This window comes from Hemiscyllium ocellatum (assembly GCF_020745735.1).
Source record: "Hemiscyllium ocellatum isolate sHemOce1 chromosome 27 unlocalized genomic scaffold, sHemOce1.pat.X.cur. SUPER_27_unloc_26, whole genome shotgun sequence".
Taxonomy (NCBI): Eukaryota; Metazoa; Chordata; class Chondrichthyes; order Orectolobiformes; family Hemiscylliidae; genus Hemiscyllium; species Hemiscyllium ocellatum.
This window is the reverse complement of record NW_026867494.1, coordinates 114,457-134,043: the sequence shown is the minus strand read 5'-3', so window position 1 is coordinate 134,043 and position 19,587 is coordinate 114,457. Positions and strand designations below refer to the sequence as shown.

The window sequence follows — 19,587 nt, the reverse complement described above, 5'->3', positions numbered from 1 at the left end:
GCACAGCATGCTCACCTACTCTCAGTGTGGGAAGGGCATCACCCCCTCCTCTAACCTACGGAGGCACCAGTGAGTTCATGTGCCAGCAAAGGGTGATTGAAGGAACAAGGGCTGAGTGCTATTATCGACTGGACTATCAACCCAGTTCTGGGGACTCCTCGGGACACCTGGGTTTGAATCCCGCCACAGCAGATGGCGGAACTGGAATTCAGTCAGAAATCTGGAGTTCAGAATCTAATGATGAAATCATTTTCTGGGGAAAGAAAACCATCTGATTCACTCATGTTAGAGTCTGTCTGCAACCCAATCTTGAGTCAGACTGGTTCTGTTTCCAAAGTAGGGATTTCAAAGTTTGTGAGAAGATTTGTAGCTCGGGCGCTCGTTGTTGTGGTTCTGTTCTCCGAGCTGGGAATTTGTGTTGCAGATGTTCGTCCCCTGTCTAGGTGGCATCCTCAGTGCTCGGGATCCTACTATGATGCGCTTCTGTGATGTTTCCTCCGGCATTTATAGTGACAACCAGAAGCGGCAGATACAAACCACTATAAATGCCGGAGGAAACATCACAGAAGCGCTTCACAGGAGGCTCCCAAGCATTGAGGATGTCACCTAGACAGGGGACGAAACGTCTGCAACACAAATTCCCAGCTCAGCAAACAGAACCACAACAAGTAGGGATTTATAACATGTCACATGAATTGACTGCCTGAAGATTGTGTGCTTTTTGGGCAAAATATAATGTATCTGCAAATAAAATTCTGCAATTGCAATTTCACCCCAGAAACTGATTGGTGTGCATGTTAGTGTGTGTGTATGTGCAAAGAGCATGTGTTTGCATACGACCGTGCTTGGTAACGTATGTGAGTAATGGGGTACAAGCCTGTGTGAGTGGGATCACTTGTAGTGTGACATGAAACCAAGGTCCCTGTTGAGGCAATCCTCATGGGTTCCGAACTTGGCTATCAGTTATACAACACACATTGGAGAGGGCAGGGTGGGGCTTGTCTTACAATTTGCAGAAGGTGGGATGCCCTCGATGCTGTGATCCAGGGCAAACACATCCTAGAGGACATTCGTTCAGAGAGATGGAGCTGGAAGCCAGGCTGCACACATGTTGAGGGTAAAGTGGGAAAGTTAACCAGGCACTTTATTCTGGGAGACGGTCATTCCCCTCCGGAGAGAGCCTTTTGTTTGCATCAGTGGATAGGGTCAGGAGGGTGTAAGTGCAGGTCTGGCAGGTAAAGGGGATCTGATAGAGGGCTGCAGGTGGGAGGAGCTAACTGGTTGGGCAGTGGGAGTAAAAACAACATTGGGGAGGGGGAGGTGGTGGTAAGGGACAGAACAGTGACAGGGATGGTCTCCGTTCTCTGCAGTTGTCAGCAGGAGCACAGACAGCATTGGTGTCTGTTTGGTGCCAGGATTCAGGAACCGATGTGCTCAGGGCTGGAGAAGTGGGAAAGGGAGGTTGCAGTGGGTGTGGTTCAACAATGTCAGGAGGAGAGAGCCTCTGCTGAGGGCACATGAGATGTTACAAACTACTAGGACAAAGCAGAACATCAAAGCTCTGGGTGGCTCAGTGGTTCGTACGACTGCCTGACAATGTCAGGGACCTGGATTCGGTCCCACTCTTGAGCAGCTGTCTGTGTGGACTTTAACAAGTTCTCACTCTTCTGTCTGCGTGAGTTAGCTCTGGGTGCTCCAGTTTCTTCTCACAGTCTAAATATCTGCAGTTCAGGGTGGATCGGCCGTGCTGAAGTGTCCACATATGTGCAACTGAGGATTGGTTAACCATGGGGAACTGCAGGAAAAACAGATGGGTCTGGATGGGATACTGTTTGGAAGGTCAGTCTGAAATTTATGGGCCAAATGGCCTGTCGGGATTATATGATTCTACTGCGTTAGCCAAGTATCTATTGAGAAACGATTGCCTCAGGTCTGCTGTGGGTGGAGTGAGTTCCAATTCATGAGACACTGACACCAGTCCTGAGGAAGGTGGGATTTGTGCTGTCAGTCCCCCAACCATTTGGTCCCAATCCACTCTCTCTCTTCACACTCTGCACTCACCAATTCTGTGCTCAGCCTTCTTCTCTCTCTTCCCCTCATTTTCTGCACCCCACCCTCTGTCCCCTGTAATTTTCTCTCTCTCCCTCTCTCTCTCTACCCAGCTCTCCTGTGAATTCTCTCCTCCCTCTACCCCGCTCCCCTGTCCATTCTCTCCCCCTTCTACCATTCCCCCATGCTTTCTTATGCCCTCTTTGATTGCTGTATCTCTTTCTCAGGAAAGGGAGAGAATCAATAGTGATGACTCTACCTGGAAGACAGGGTGCGCAAGAAATGGCTGATCTTTAAAATTAAGAACAGCTAAAATATATTAATTTTTTTTAAAAGCTGCAGTCATGTTTCTGAAACTTGCACTGAAATAGACGCATAGAGTCATACAGCACAGAAACAGATCCTTTAGTCCTACTCGCCCATGCCCTCCAGATATCCTAAATTAATCTCGTGACCCATTTGACAGCATTTCGCCCATATCTCTCTCACACCTTCCTATTCATATACCCATCCTGACGCCTTTCAAATGGTGTCATTGTACCAGCCTCCACCACTTCCTCTGGGCAGCTCATTCCATACACACACCGCACTCTACATGAAAGTTACCCCTGAGGTCCCTTTTAAATCTTTCCCCTCTCACCCTAAACATATGCCGTCTAGTTTTGGACTTCCTCTACCCTGGGGAAAAGACATACAAAGCCGGACGAAATTCAAAAGGAATAAACTGTCGAGCCGCAGTGAAAAATAAAATTGTGGCTGCAGCTTTTTTTCTCCGATTGAAATCAGTCGGTAACGCCAGCACCTCCACAGAGCATACTGCGCATGTGCTGCAGTGTCAGCAAAAGCACTGCGCATGTGCTGCGGTGTCAGCAAAAGCACTGAGCATGCTCGTCGCTGTCCGCGAAAACGGCGCTTGACTTTCTTCTGAAGGACCAATGGTGAGAGCCGGAGGACCGGAAGGAGCCTGGTCCTCCTGCCAATCAGAACCGCCTCTTTGTCTGAATGCGGAAGTTGGGCTGTGAGTTTCGGAAGTTGCTGTTGTTCCTCTCTCTCTTTGAATGAACTTCACCCCAGACTGCAACTCTGCCCAATATCTGTGGGTACCGCACTCTCTTTTCACCCACTTTTTCATTTCTCTTTCGTTTTACGATTCAGTTGCTGACTTGCACGAACTGAAGGGAAAGGGAGTGAATCCAGGGAGGGGACAGACTCTGGAAAAGTTGGTCCAGGTCTGTCTCTCCGTTGGCAAACGCACAGCAAATGCAGTACCACAATGTAAAGTTAAAGCCTATTGCTTTAAAAAAAAAGGCAGAAAGCAGGTGCATGGTTTAAATGATAATATTTTGGTATGTGGAGAAAGTGAGGACTGGAGATCAGAGTCAAGTGTGGTTGGAAAACACAGCAGGTCAGGCAGCATCCGAGGAGCAGGAGAGTCAACGTTACGGGCACGAGCCCTTCATCAGGAATGATGTGTGGACGTACAAAGGGGTCTCAGCGTCCTTCTGCACCAGTCACTGCCAGTTGTCAGACAGGTGCAATAAACAATCAGCAAGGCAAGTGGTATATTAGCAAGAGGGATTGAGTTCAAAAATGGGGATGACTTCCTGCAATTGTGGTGGGGGGGGGGGTGGAAGGGGGCGGAGGGGGGGTGTCATTGAATATATTCAAGGCTGAGGTCATCTGACTTTTGAACAACAAAAAAGTGGATGGTTATAGGGGAAGGCAAGAAAATGGTTTTGAGACCATTACAGAATCATATAGCACAGAAATAGACCTTCAGTCCAACTACTCTATGCTATGTTTGCATACTAAACTAATCCCAACTGCCAGTGTTTGGCCCATATCCCTCTGTCACAAAGCTGGTCCTTTTTCTAAAAGCTGGTCCTTCTTCTCAAGGATGCTGTGTCCTTGGTTTTTTTCAGAGTGGTAGTAAAATGGGCCAGGGCTCCAAAACGGATGGGTCAGTACAGAAATGAAAAGGGTATTGGTTGGCTTTTTTGTTTGTACGTCAACAGATGAGACTTTAGGCCCAAGCGTTTATGTTTTCGAAGTGACCTGCATAATGAAAGACGAGTGATCTGTCGTGAAAGCTGAGGGCCTTGTTTGAGTGAGTTCAGCAGTGGACTGTGTGGAGAAAAATTGTTAAACTCTCTCTCCTTCAGTCCTTCTAACTTCGACCTGTCAGCCTCTGTTTCAGTTTTACTGTATGTTTAAGGGGTTTGTTTATTGGGACTGTTGTGTACATTTGGAACAGCATAATTAAGTCTAGTTTAGACAGACTGAGTTCTGTGGGTATTCTGTATTCTGTTCTTTGTGTTTCATTCTGTATTCTTGTGAATACACTTATCTGTTTTAAATCCTGGTAGTCAATCCAGCTAACTTTGGGTAATTTTCACTGTGCACTTACTGAAACAAATAGCAAAGTTACCGTCTGTACTGCCTGCTTAAGAATGTTTTGAGTGGTCTGGCCTAGTCCATAACATGTCGAAACCTTTCCCATTCATGTCCTTATCCAAATGTCTTTTAAACTGTACCTGCATCCCCACTTTCTCTGGACATTCATTCCACATACGAACCATTCTCTATGGGAAAACAAAGGTGTCCCTCCTGTCTTTTTAAAATCTTTCTCCACTCACCTTCAAAATTTGTTCCCTAACCTTGAAATCCCCACTCTAAGGAAAGGACACCCATCATTCACCTCATCTATACCCCTCATGATTTTATAAAGCCTGATAAGATCACCTCTCAACCTCCTATGCTCCAGTGAAAAAGGTCCCACACTATCCATCAAGGTGTAGGTATATTCATATCCAGTTCAATGTTGGTGCAGATCTGTTCACTGTTGATGCAGGCTTGAAAGACCAAATGGCCTACTCCTGCTCCCAGTTCTCTCTCGCTATGTCCTGGACAGCAAGAGACCATAAGACTGAGGAGAAGAAATTAGGTCATTCAGCCAATCAGGTCTGCTCCACTATTCCATCACGGCTGACAAGTTTCTCAAGCCCATTCTCTTGCTTTCTCCCTGCAACCCTCAATCTCCTTGATACACAAGAACCTATTTATCTCTGTCTTGAATATACTCAGTGACTTGCCCAACACAGCCTCTGTGGCAATGAATTCCATAGGTTTCACACTCTCTGGCTACAAAGGTTTCCTCTTTATCTGCGTTCTAAAAGGTCTTCCCTTTACTCTAAGGCTGTGCCCTTGGGGCCTAGTCTCTCCTACCAATGGAAACATCTTCCCAACATCCACCCTGTCCAGGCCAATCAGTATTCTGTATGTTTCAATTAGATTCCCCAAGCGTGGGCTGTAAATCAGCATAAACCAGACCCTTCAGGATACAGCACGGACTAGGTTCAGCAAAGTGAGAATGGAGGGAGAATGTGTGGGATGGAGTTTTCAGCGTTTAGGAAATAAGAGTTCTGGTCTCCTTCCTATCGGAAAGATGTCATGAAACTTGAAAGGCTTCAGAAAAGATTTACAAGGATGTTGCCAGGGTTGGAGGATTTGAGCTATAGGAAGAGGTTGAATAAGCTGGGCTGTTTTCCCTGGACGTTGGAGGCTGAGGGGTGACCATATAGAGGTTTATAAAATCATAAGCGGCATGGATAGGATGAACAGACAAATTCTTTTCCCTGGGGTGGGGGAGTCCAGAACCAGAGGGCAAAGGTTTAGGGTGAGAGGGGAAAGATGTAAAAGAAACCTAAGAGGCAACTTTTTCACTCTGGTTCGTGTATGGAATGATCTGCAAGAGGATGTGGTGGAGGCTGGTACAATTACAACATTTAAAAGGCATCTGGATGGGTATATGAATAGGAAGGGTTTGGAGGGATATGGGCCGGGTGCTGGCAGGTGGGACTAGATTGGGTTGGGATATCTAGTCGGGTTGGACCGAAGGGTCTGTTTCCATGCTGTACATCTGTATGTCTCTGATGTTTCATTTTCATATCATTATTCAGCTTCATTTCCAAGTCATTGTAACCAAATGAAGTTTTCCTCAATACACACTTAAGGCTCTCTGGCTGCCTGATGTGTCCTGGATAATATGTGATCAGCAGGCATCCGGCAATCTACAGAAGTTGTCATATCTTTTTTTTAGATTATTTACAGTGTGGAAACAGGCCCTTCGGCCCAACAAGTTCACACCGACCCACCAAAGCGCAACCCACCCAGACCTATTCTCCCACATTTACCCCTACACCCAACACTACGAGCAATTTAGCATGGCCAATTCACCTAACCTGCACATTTTTGGACTGTGGGAGGAAACCGGAGCACCTGGAGGAAGCCCATGCAGACATGGGGAGAATGACTGTGTGAAGTTTGCACAGTTGCCTAAGGCGGGAATCGAACCCGGGTCTCTGGCGCTGTGAGGTAGCAGTGCTAACCACTGTGCTGCCCACATTATATTTATTTGACTGTACTGACTGTGATCACTTATTTCGTGAATTTTGTTGCAGGAAGACATGGGGAAAGAAATCTGAAACCAAATATCACATCAACCTCTGATGGAGCCACTTGATTCATTGGGAAAGGAATCAAGGAAATCATACCAAACATCTTCACTATCCTATCTAACTGCAACTCTGAAGGAATTATGAATCCGTACTCCAAGGTCTCTTTGTTCAGCAACACTCCCTAGGACCTTACCAATAAGTCCTGCTCTGATTGGTTTTTCAAAAAGGCAGCACCTCACATTTATCTGAATTAAACTCCATCTGCCACTCCTCAGCCCATTGGCCCATCTGATCAAGATTCTGTTTTAATCAAAAGTAAACTTCTTCACTGTCCACTATACCTCCAATTTTGGTGTCCTCTGCAAACTTACTCTACCTATGTTCACAGCCAAACCACTGATATAAAAGAAGAAAAGTCATGGACCCAGCACCAATCCTCGTAGCACACACTGGTCACAGGCCTCCTGTCTGAAAAGCACCCCTCCACCACCACCATTCCCTGTCTTCTACCTTTGAGCTAGAACTTTGAAAAAAATAATTCTGAGGTTAAAATGCCTCCCCTCATTGTGGTTCTGTTCGCCAAGCTGGGAATTTGTGTTGCAGACGTTTCGTCCCCTGTCTAGGTGACATCCTCAGTGCTTGGGAGCCTCCTGTGAAGTGCATCTGTGATCTTTCCTCCAGCATTTATAGTGATTTGTATCTGCCGCTTCCAGTTGTCAGTTCCAGCTGTCCGCTGCAGTGGACAGATACAAATCCCTTTAAATGCCGGAGGAGACATCACAGAAGTGCTTCACAGGAGGCTCCCAAGCACTGAGGATGTCACCTAGACAGGGGATGAAACATCTGCAACACAAATTCCCAGCTCGGCGAACAGAACCACAACAACGAACACCCGAGCTACAAATCTTCTCCCAAACTTTGAATGCCTCTCCTCCTCTTCTCCTGCTCACAGTACGCTGGCTGTAGCCAGCCAGCTGAGAGTCAGTCCTCAATGGAGGAGATTCCAATCTCCTGGGTTTTTTTTTTAAAAACTGAGGTGGCTAAATCTCTTGGTTAAACTTTTTTAAAAATCCCCTCACTAACGCTACTGCGGTAGTGCTCATTTTTTCCCCAGCACCCATGTTGTGTGTGGGGAGGTGTGAGACAGCAGACACATTCAATTTTGCTCAAAGCACACAATCTGCAGGCAGTCAATCCATTAATATTTTATACATTCCAACTTTGGAAGTAGAACCAGTCTGACTCAACATTAGGAGACAGGCAGGCTCTAACCTCACACCTTTAATACATTCTCTGAGCTGAAATGTCACTTTCAAATTACATTGAGAACGTTCCTTATAAGTCGTTCTGGGATTTACATATTAATGAACTGAAACCTGCAACCCATTCTAAAAGATGAAAGACTTGATTGCAATCTAGATTTGTTCCATTCAGTTGTATGACACTAATTTTTTAGTTCAAATTCTATGTCGTGATCCTGCTCCACATCTACCTGATGAAGGAACAGCACTCCGAAAGCTAGTCCTTCCAAATAATATCAGGTTATATTCCAATACCTTTGTCTGATTTTTGCCTTTGTTTCTCATGAACACAGCCCACACGTTCTCCTGCAGGCAGTAACCTTTACAATGCTGATGAAATGATGCAGTACCTGCAGAGATGAAAAACTTAACAGTTTTAATTTTAATTCTGTGTCTTATGATCCTGCTCCACAGCTACCCAATGAAGGAGCGGTGCTCCAAAAGCTAATACTTCCAAATAAACCTGTTGGACTATAACCTGGTGTTGTGAGACTTTTAATCTTTGTTTCGAGCCCACACCTCCCACTGCTGCCAGTAAACCTTACAATGCTGGTGAAACAATGAATCCGCACTCCTGAAAAATTTACAATTTCTCACAATTCTGCCACTCATTCACTTCTGATCCAGGACATTGGAAACTTCGTGCTGGAGGGTGACAGAAATCAGCAGCTTTAAAGCAAAAACGTGTTGAATCTCACAGCTTTCAATGAGAGTCTGAGTCAGACGGTGAATTCCGGTAACGTTTATTGCAACCCTGCTTCATTACAGTTTCAATTTTTCCCAGAAAAAAAAGCACAAAAAGTAGCGTTTTTTTAAATAAAAAGCTCAAGGTCAAAGTGCACACACTCCCCATCCCCCACTTTCTTTACTATTGGTCAGCAGCAAATTATCCCTTTGGAACTGGATCCCTGGTACAGCCTTCACCTGGAGGAAGTATTGCCTCACTCAGCAGTTTCAGCCTACACCCTGTATACAAGTTAGTTTCTCCAGCTCATATACAGGAGGGGGATGCAATCAAGAGTCAACCACACTGCTGTGGCTCTGGAGTCAGGGGTAGGCCAGACCAGGTAAAGGATGCAGCTGGAATAACTGAGTGATTCCTTTCCTGCAAAGATAGCTTCATTCTCTAAAAAAGGACATGAGTGAATAAGGTGGGGTTTTTCTTCCCCTGAAAATGGTTTCATCATTTGATTCTGAACTCCAGATTTCAATTGCGCCATCTACCACGGTGGGATTCAAACCTGGGAGACCCCAGAACGGGGTTGATAGTCTAGTCAAAAATGGTACTTATCTGTCACTCCTTCAATTTCCCTGTGATGGCACGTGAACTCGTTGATGTCTCTGGAGGTCAGAGGAGCAGGTGAAGCCCTTCCTGCACTTGGAGCAGGTGAATGGCCTCTCCCCAGTGTGGATCCGCTGGTGGGTCAGCAGGTGGGAAGAGTTGGTAAATCCCTTCCCACACTCGGGGCAGGTGAATGGCCTCTCCCCAGTGTGGACCCGCTTATGCTGCCGCAAATTGCTCATATGATTGAATCCTTTCCCACACACAGAGCAGGTGAATGGCCTTTCCCCTGTGTGGATCTGCTGGTGGTTCAGCAAGCTGGAAGAATCAATGAATCCCTTCCCACACTCGGGGCAGGGGAACGGCCTCTCCCCCGTGTGGACCCGCTCGTGCTTCCTCAAGTTGCTCACGCGACGGAAAGCCTTCCCGCACTCTGAGCAACCGAACGGCCTCTCCCCAGTGTGGACCCGATGGTGGGTCAGCAGTGCAGATGAATGCGTGAACCCCTTCCTGCACACCAAGCAGGTGAAGGGCTTCTCTCCCGTGTGGACCCACTGGTGCGCCCGCAGGTTGGAAGAATTTGTGAATCCCTTCCCACACACTGAGCAGATGAACGGCTTCTCCCCGCTGTGAACACGTCTGTGAATTTCCAGCACTGAGGGGGAAGGGAATCCTTTCCCACAGTCCCCACATTTCCACGGTTTCCCCATGGGGAGAGTATTCCTTGTGTCACCTGGGTTTGAAATTACAAACAGAACGGGTACACAGTCTGTCCCCACCGTGAGGGGTGGGATTTTGATTCCCCCAAGCTGAGGAAATGGTTTGAAGCACTTTTTCCACAGTCACCCTCGCTCGGGTGTCTTAGTATTCTTCCTGCCACACTAGTGTCCTGCAAAAATAAACTCACAAAATAAGTGATCACGGTCAGTACAGTTAAATAAAGATACATTGATGGCAATTCCTGTAGATTTCCAGGTGCCTGCTGATCACACATTATCCAGGTCACAGAAACCTGAAAACCCTCATGCAGCCAGATAGCCTTAAGTGTGTATGGAGGAAAACTTCATTCAGGGGACAATGACCTAGAACAAGCTGCCGACAAAGGTGCTGGATCAAGATATGAAAATAAAATGTCAAGACTGCTTGCAGAAAGAAAGCCAGTGAAGTTGCTGAATGAGTAAGGTGGGGGATGGGTCCCAGGGAAACAGTGAGGAAAGAGACTAACCCGAGAATCGTACAGTTGGGAAAGGGAGTGAATCAAACAGTCAGGGCAGGAAGGAATAATGCAGAGAACAATGTAGGACTGAAGTTATACTGCATTTACGTCAAAGCAAGAGACCTAACAGGGAAGGCAGATGAAATCAGGGTTTATGGTCAGAAACATGGGACTGGGACATCATAGCAACTACAGAAATGTGGCTCAGGGATGGACAGCTCAATGTTCCAGGATACAAATGCCACAGGAAAGATACGGGGGTGGGGGGGGGGGGGGGGTGGCAAGAGAGGTGGGGAGTGGTGTTTTGATAAGGGATAGTATTGAGGGAGGATATTCCTGGGAATACATCCAGGGGAGTTATTTGGGTGGAACTGAGAAATAAGAAAGGGATGATCACCTTATGGGACTGTAATATAAACCTCTAATAATCAGCAGGAAATTGAGAAACAGTTATCTGTAAGAATAATAGGATGGTTATGGTCGGGGATTTTAACTTTCCAAACATTGACTAGGACTGCCAGCGTTCAGGGTTTAGATCAAGAGGAATTTGTTAAGCATGGACAAGACAATTTTCTGAGGCAGTATGTGGATGTTCCTACTAGAGAAGGTGCAAAACCTGACCTAAGGCAGGGCAGGTGACTGAGGTGTCAGTGCTGGACCACTTTGGGAAAAGGACAGACCGAATCTCAAAGTAAATTGGAGGGAGGCTAATTTTGATGGTATTGGGCAAAAACTTTCAAAAGTTGATTGGGAGGCAGATGTTCACAGGTAAAGGGAAGGCTGGAAAATGGGAAGCCTTCAAATATGAGATAATAAGAGTCCAGAGACAGTATGTTCCTGTTAGGGTGAAAGAAAAGGCTGGTAGGTGTAGGGAATGCTGGATGACTAGAGAAATTGAGGAGTTGGCTAACAACAAGAAGGAAGCATATGACAAGCATGAACAGGACAAATTGAATGAATCCTTAGAAGAGTATAAAGGCGGTAGGGGTATGCTTAAGAGGGAAATCAGGAGGGCAAAAAGGGGACAAGAGATAGCTTTGGCAAATAGGGTTAAGGAGAATTAGAAGGGTTTTTATAAATTAAGGACAAAAGGGTAATTGGGAGAGAATACAGCCCCTGAAAGATCAACAAGGGCAGCCTGTGTGTGGAGCCGGAGTAGATGAGGAAAATAGATTAGATTAGACTTAGTGTGGAAACACGCCCTTCGGCCCAACAAGTCCACACCGACCCGCCGAAGCGCAACCCACCCATACCCCTACATTTTACCCCTTACCTAACACTACGGGCAATTTAGCTTGGCCAATTCACCTGACCCACACATCTTTGTGACTGTGGGAGGAAACCGGAGCACCCGGAGGAAACCCACGCAGACACAGGGAGAACGTGCAAACTCTACACAGTCAGTCACCTGAGTCGGGAATTGAACCCGGGTCTACAGGCGCTGTGAGGCAGCAGTGCTAACCACTGTGCCACCATGCCGCCCACAAAATACTAAATGAGTATCAGTGTTTACTGTGAAGGAGGACATGGAAGATATAGAATGTGGGGACATAGATGGTGACGTCTTGAAAAATGTCCACATTACAGAGGAGGTAGAGCTGGATGTCTTGAAACACAAAAGTAGATAAATCCCCAGAAGCTAGGCAAGTGACTCTTGGGCCCCTTGCTGAGACATTTGTATCATCCTTAGTCACAGGTGAGGTGTTGGAAGACTGGAGAGTGGCTAACGTGGTGCCATTATTTAAGAACGGTGGTAAGGAGAAGCCAGGGAACTATAGACCAGCGAGCTGACATCAGTGATAGGCAAGTTGTTGGAGGGAATGCTGAGAAACAGGATTTGCATGTATTTGGAAAGGCAAGGACTAATTAGGGATAGTCAGCATGGCTTTGTGCTTAGCAAATCAATCAAACAAAGTTCCTCATGGAAGATTCGTTAGCAAGGTAAGATCTTATGAAATACAGGGAGAACTAGTCAACCGGATACTGAACTGGCTGGAAGGTAAAAGAAAGAGGGTGGTGGTGGAGAGTTCCTTTTCAGACTGGAGCCTGTGACCAGTGGTGTGCCACAAGGATCGGTGCCGAATCCACTACTTTTTGTCATTTATAAAAATGATTTGGATGTGAACATAGTAGGTATAGTTAATAAGTTTGCAGATGACACCAAAATTGGAGATTCAGTGGACAGCGAGGAAGGTTGCCTCTGATTAAAATAGGATCTTGGGCTGAGGAGTGGCAGATGGAGTTTAATTCAGATAAATGCTAGGTGCTGCATTTTGGAATTGCAAATCAGATCAGGACTTATTCAACCTCAATGTCATGGAGATATACAGCTTGGAAACAGACCCTTCGGTCCAACTTGCCCATGCTGACCAGATATCCAGAATTAATCTAGCTGCATTTACCAGCCCCTCTCTCTCTCTCGACCTTTCCTATTCAAACCCCCAGCCAGAGATATTGTAAATGTTATCATTGTACCAGCCTCCATGACTTCCTCTGGCAGCTCATTCAGTACACACACCACCCTCTGCATGGAACTTTACATCATTCCCCTCTCATTCTCAACCTCTGCCCTCTACTTCTGGACTCCCCGACCCCAGGAAAGAGACCTTGTCTATTTACCCTATCCATGCCCCTCATGAATTTACAGGAAGATCACCCCTCAGCCTCCAACACTCCAGGGAAAACAGTCCAATCTATGCAGCCTCTCCCTGTGGCTCAAACCCTCCAACCCTGGAAACATCCTTGTAAAGCTTTTCTGAACCTTTCCATCCTTGCTATTCAAACACTAATTTTACACAGAGGGTGGTTCATGTGTGGAATGAACTTCCTGAGGCAGTGGTGGATGCCGGTAGAATTAAAAGATATTTGTTTCAGTACATGAATAAGAAAGGTTTCAAGGGATACAGTCGAAGAGCAGGCAGGAGAGACTGGTTTAATGTGGGATTATGGTTGGCATGGACTGGTTGGACTGAAGGTCTGTTTCCATGCTGTATGACTATGGCAGGCTTTTAGTTCTTGACAGTGGAGTCACAGGTAGACAGGACAGTGAAGGTGGTGTTTGGTACACTTCACAGGACATTGGTTAGGCCACTTTTGTAGGATTGCATGCAATTCTGTTACCAGTGATCCCACCCTGACACGCCATGCACCAGAGATAATGACTAAAATTGACTGGGTCACAGAACAAAATCATAAAACCCCTACAGTGCACAAAAAGGCTATTTAGTCCATTGAATGCATTGGGTATAGGAATATGGAGGTCATGGTGCAGCTGTACAGGACATTGGTTAGGCTACTTTTGGAATATTGCATTAGATTCTGGTCTCCCTGTTATTGGGTAGGAAGGATGTTGTGGAACTTGAAAGAATGCAGGACAGATTGATAAGGATGTCGCCAAGGTTGGAGGGTTTGTGGTATAAAGGAGAAGCTGAATAATATGGGGCTGTTTCCCTGGAGCATCAGAGGCAGAGGGATAACCTTGTCAAGGTTTATAAAATCATGTGGGGCATGAATGGAATAAATAGGGAAGCACATTTCCCCAGGGTGGGGGTCTCCAAAACCAGAGGGCATAGGTTTAGGGTGGGAGGGGAAAGATTTAAAAGTGACCCAAGGGTAAATGTTGTCACACAGAGGGTGGTGCGTTTATGCACTGAGCTGCCAGAGGAAGTGGTCAGTACAATTACATTTAAAAGGCATCTAGATGGGTATGTGAATAGGAAGAGTTTGGAGGGATAAAGGTCAAATGCTGGCAACTGGACCTAGATTTACATAGGATATCTTGTCAGCATGGATGTGTTGGATCACAAAGTCTATTTCCGTGCTGTATGTTTCCATGTCTATTTGATAACACGTGCTTTATTTCTGTTGATGCAAATATTTTTATCAATCATGCCTGGGTGGTAATACTTAGTCATAGAGATGTACAGCATGGAAACAGTACATGCCGACCAGACATCCCAACACAATCCAGTCCAATCCAGCACCTGGCATATATGTAAGGGAGCGAGAATTCCTCAATTAGGGCACTATAAGAACCCTGGGAGTCACCAATTTCTGGTTTATGTACTTAATGTTTGTTCATTAGGACAAGCACCTATTTATACTCAATTTTGTTTCATTTTTCTTGTTTATTCCCTGCTACGATGATTCTCTCTGTCTGGATGGTTGACAGGCTGGGAGATTGTGGGTTGAAAATGTGTTGCTGGATAAAGCACAGCAGGTCAGGCAGCATCCAAGGAACAGGAAATTTGACGTTTCGGGCCAGAGCCCTTCATCGGGAATCTGGCCCGAAATGTCGAATTTCCTGAACCTTGGATGCTGCCTGACCTGCTGTGCTTTAACCAGCAACACATTTTCAGCTCTGATCTCCAGCATCTGCAGACCTCACTTTTTACTCGAAGATTGTGGGTTGGGCCTTGATTGACTAAATGTTTTATTGTTCCGGAAGGTGTAAGAGGTTTCAGCAGAAATCCTGCAGAGCTGAGAACAGACCGACATTTTACTCTGTGGAAACAGGGAGATCAACAGATGACATAAATCAGGACCTGAAATCCGAGCTGACACCAGACTACCATGTTATCAGTGCTTTGATTGGCAGTGCCTCTACCTTTACCTAGCTTCTCATTTGACTAGAATGCCACATATCCCTTCAATATTCAGGATCCAATCCTTGGCACCCTGAAGCCATGTCTCTGTCAGGAGTCTCAGATCTAATTATTCTGTTCGACGTGTGCAGTCTATTCATTCACTTTTGTTATGATGCAGCACAACTTCAGACACACAGTCTTCAGTTTCAATTTTTGTGATCTTTAGAATCCAGCTTTGATTGCTGGTACATTTACTCTCCTTGTCCCTTTCTACCGTTCTCTGATGTTCATTTTCACATCACAACATTGTTCACCTGCCTTGATTTGCACTGGCCATGCTAAATTGCCCAGGGATGTGCAGGTTGGCTGGGTTAGCCATGGGAAATGCAGGGTTATAGTTTCATAGTAATAGAAGCAGGAGTAGGCCATTTGGCCTGTCAAGCCTGCTCTGTCATTCATTAAGATCATGGCTGATCGATCCATTGTCTCAGCTCCTCCTACCTGCATTATCCCAACTACCCTTAAATCCCCACCATGCAAATACCTACTCACCTGTGTCTTGAATATTCTTAGTGAAGCTGTCTCTCCCGGTTCCATAGGCAGAGAATTTCATGGAGTCACTATTTTCCGGGAAAAGCAGTTCCTCCTCATGTGTCTGAAACCGACTCCCTCTAACCTCGAGGCCATGACCTCTAGTCCTAATCTCACCCACCAGCAAATTACTGGATTGGGTGGTGGTGGTGGTGGTGGGGGGGGGAATGGGGGAGGCTTTTCAGAGGGGCCAACGTGGACTTGAGGGGCTGAACAGTTTACTTCCACACTGTAGGACTTCTATGATTAACCGCACTTATTTTTGTCCTGGATCACAGCTCCCAGAATCTCCCATCTTCTGCAAATTAAAAGACAAGTCCCACTCTGCCCTCTCGTATGTGTGTTATCTAACTGCTTTATCATTTCTAGTGAATATAGCCCACACCTCACTGCTGCCAGTAATGATTAGCTTACATTACTAACAATGTGGAAACAGGCCCTTCGGCCCAACAAGTTCACACCGACCCCTTCAAAAAGCAATACAATGCTGATGAAACAATGCAATACCTGCAGTACTGAAACCCGTAAGGCTTCTAACGATACCCGTTACTGATTCACCACTCCTTCTGATGCACAGCATTGGAAATACAATGTTGAAGGCTGAATAAAATGAGCAGTTTAACTCAAAAATCCACCTAACCCTTCACTAGGCTCCCCGCTCAGCACACTTTACTTACTGCTGGTAAACCTTAAAGAACTTTATCCACACAGTGCAATGAATTCCCACTTTCCACCAAAATCCTGGACGCACTCAGTTGCTGTCTCACAATTGAAAGATTTCATTGTAACTTCTGCTCCCATTAAGGGCAAAACATCTTTGAAAGCTGCTCTGAAACTCCAGCCTTCACAATCACACTTCTGTTTTCATGGAAGATGATTAGAGTCATACAGCACAGAAACTGAGCCCTCGGTCCAACTCATCCATGCCGACCAGATATCCTAAATTAATCTAATCCCATTTGCCAGCATTTGGCCTGTATCCCTCTAAAGCCTTCTCATTCACGTACCCATCCAGATGCCTTTTAAATGTTGTAATTGTAGCAGCCTCCATCACTTCCTCTGGCAGCTCATTCCAAACATGCACTACCCTGTGAGAAAAAGTTGCCTCTCAGGTCCGTTTTAAATCTTTCCCCTCTCACGTGAAAGCTATGCCTTCCCGTTTTGGATTCGCCTGCCATGGGGAAAAGATTTTGGCTATTCACCCTATCCATACCCCTTATAAAATTCTGTAAGGTCACCCCTCAGCCTCTGATGCTGCAGGGAAATTCTCCCTGGCCTATTCAGCATCTCCCTTTAGCTCTAACCCTCCAACTCTGCCAACATCCTTGTAAATTTTTTCTGAACTCTTTCTAGTTTCACAACATTGTTCCATAGGAGGGGGCCCAGAATTGCACATACTATTCCAAAAGTGGCCTAACCAGTGTCCTGTGCGGCCATGACAATGATCTCCCACCTCCTGTACTCAGTGCTCTGACCAGTAAAGGAAAACGTACCAAATGCCTTCTTCACCATCCTGTCTCCCTGCAATTGCACTTTCAACGAACTAGAACCTGCAAGGTCTCTTTGTTCAGCAACACTCCCCATTAACTGTGTCAGTCATGCCCTGATTTGCCTTACAAAATGCAACAACTCATTTATCTAAATTAAACTCATTCTGCTACTCCTTGGCCCATCTGCCCATCCTATCAATTCTAATTTATATTGAATTTTCTTTCCTCTCACCCTCGAAAAAGCTGAAAAATCTCCATCCAACACACACTCCCTCCATTCTGACTTTGCTGAACCTAATCCTTGCTGTACCTCATCCTGAAGCGTCTGGCTCATGCTGATCAACAGGCCCTCACTCAGGAGAGGGTGGGTGGAATCTAGTTGAAACAGACAGAATACTGAATGGTCTGGACAGAGTGCACATGGGGAAGATGTTTCCATTGGTAGGAAAGACTAGCACCTGAGGGCACAGCATTAGAATAAAAGGAAGACCTTTTACAACAAAGATAAAGAGAAATCGTTTCAGCCAGAGAGTGGTGAACATGTGGAAGTCACTGCTACAGAAGGCTGTGGACGCCAGTCACTGAGTATATTTAAGACGGAGGTAGATAGGTTCTTGAGTATCGGGGGGAAATCGAGGGTTACGGGGAGAAAGTGGGAGAATGGGATTGAGAAGCTTACCAGCCATGATTTAATGGCAGAGCAGCCCCAACGGGCCGAGACATCTAATTTACTCTCCTGTGTTTTATGGTCTCTTGCTTTCCTGAACACAGAGAGAAAGAATTGGGAGCAGGAACAGGCTGTTTAGTCTGTTGAGCCTGCACCAACATAAGTGGATATGAAGATACCTACACCGAGGTGGATAAGCTGGAAATATTTCCACTGGAGCAGAGGAGGTTGAGAGGTGACCTTATCGAGGATTATAAAATCATGAGGGGTATAGATAAGGTGAATGGCAGATATCTTTTCCCTTGGTGGGGGTTCAAGATTAGGCAGCAAATTTGAAAGTGAGAGGAGAAAGATTTTAAAAAGGCATAATGGGTACTTTATTTTTTAAAACACAAAGTGGTTTGTGTGTGAAATGCATGTCCAGATGAAGGGGTGGATGCAGGTACAGTTAGAACATTTAAAAGACATTAGGATAAGTACATGAATGAAGCTGAATTCAGATAAATGCGAGGTGCTGCATTTTGGAAAAACAAATCAGTGCAGGACTTATACACTTTATGGTAAGGTCCTGGGGAGTGTTGCTGAACAAAGAGACCTTGGACTGCAGTTCATAGTTCCTTAAAGGTAAAGCCACACATAGATAGGATAGTGAAGGCAGTATTTGGTATGCTGTCCTTTCTTGGTTAGAGCATTGAGTAAAGGTGTTGGGAGGTGATGTTGCATCTGTACAGGACATTGGTGAGGCCACATTTGAAATATTGCGTGCAACTCTGGCCTCCTTCCCATCAGAAGGATGTTGTGAAACTTGAAAGGGTTCAGAAAAGATTCACCAGGATGTTACCGGTTTGAAAGATTTGGGCTCTTGGGTGAGGCTAAATAGGCTGGGGCTGTTTTCCTTGGAGTGTCAGAGGCTGAGGGGTGACCTTACAGAGGGGCACGGATAGGGCAAATAGACAAAGTCTTCTCTGAGGTGGGGAGTCCTCTCACTAAAAGTTTAGGGTGAGAGGGGAAAGATATAATAGGGAGCTAAGGGGGGCTTTTTCACAAGAGTGTGGTGTGTGTATGGAATGACCAGCCAGAGGAAGTGGTGGAGGCTGGTATAATTACAGCATTTAAAAGGCATCTGGATTGGTCTATAAATAGGAAGGGTTTAAAGGGATATGGACCAAGTGCTGCCAAATAGGACTAGATTAGGATAATTGATCAGCATGGACTAGTCTGTTTCTGTAACCAAACTATACTGCTCTTAAAACCATTTTTTTTGCCTTTCCCCATAACCATCCACTTCGTTGTTGTTCAAAAATCAGATGAACTCAGCCTTGGACGTATTCAATGACGCCCTAACTGCAGGAAGGCTTCCCCACCTCTCAGCTCAATTCCACTTGCTCATCCACCACTTGCCTTGCTGATTGCTTGCTGCATCTGTCTGACAACTGGCAGTGACTGGTGCAGAATGACATCTAGATCTGTACATCTACACATCATTTCTGATAAAAGGTTCCTGCATTTGCCCTGTGTTTTTCAATTAAGACACAGAACTGAACTAACTTTCCCAGAACCTGTCCCCTCCCTGGATTCACTCCATTTCGCTTCAGTTTCTGCAAGTCAGCAGCTGAACCCGGAATGGAAAATGGGGTGAGAAAAGAGAGCACAATACTCACAGATGTTGGACAGAGGAAGAAAGCTGTAGTCTGGGCTGAAGCTCAATCTTAACTCAGAGAGAGAGAGAGAGAGAAGCAGCATCAACCCCAGAAGCACATGATCCAACTTCCGCATCCAGTCTATGGGTTTTCTGTGATTGGCAGGAGGACCAGTCCCCATCCGGTCCTCCAGAGCGTCCCATTGGTTCACCAAAACAAGACCGTGGGGCGTTTCCCCGTGCCGCATGAGCAACACGCGGAGTGGTTGCTGACACCGAGTAGCATGCGCAGTATGGAGATGCTGGTTA

At 45.8% G+C, this 19,587-nt stretch overlaps 1 protein-coding gene across 1 annotated transcript; it reads right to left on the bottom strand.

The window, feature by feature from the left end:
• Positions 1–8,650: 8,650 nt before the first annotated feature.
• Positions 8,651–19,374, bottom strand: LOC132807880 (zinc finger protein 239-like). The gene is made up of 3 exons (XM_060821827.1): positions 19,301–19,374; positions 15,444–15,780; positions 8,651–9,978 (listed from the first exon to the last, which is right to left on the bottom strand). Exon 3 carries the CDS (start codon positions 9,797–9,799, stop codon positions 9,110–9,112), a length of 690 nt encoding a protein of 229 aa, XP_060677810.1. The 5' UTR covers positions 9,800–9,978; positions 15,444–15,780; positions 19,301–19,374; the 3' UTR covers positions 8,651–9,109.
• Positions 19,375–19,587: the final 213 nt, after the last annotated feature.

What these genes read in the sequence shown, in the direction of transcription:
- LOC132807880 (XM_060821827.1), bottom strand. Translation starts at nt 9,799, where the DNA reads ATGGGGAAACCGTGGAAATGTGGGGACTGTGGGAAAGGATTCCCTTCC.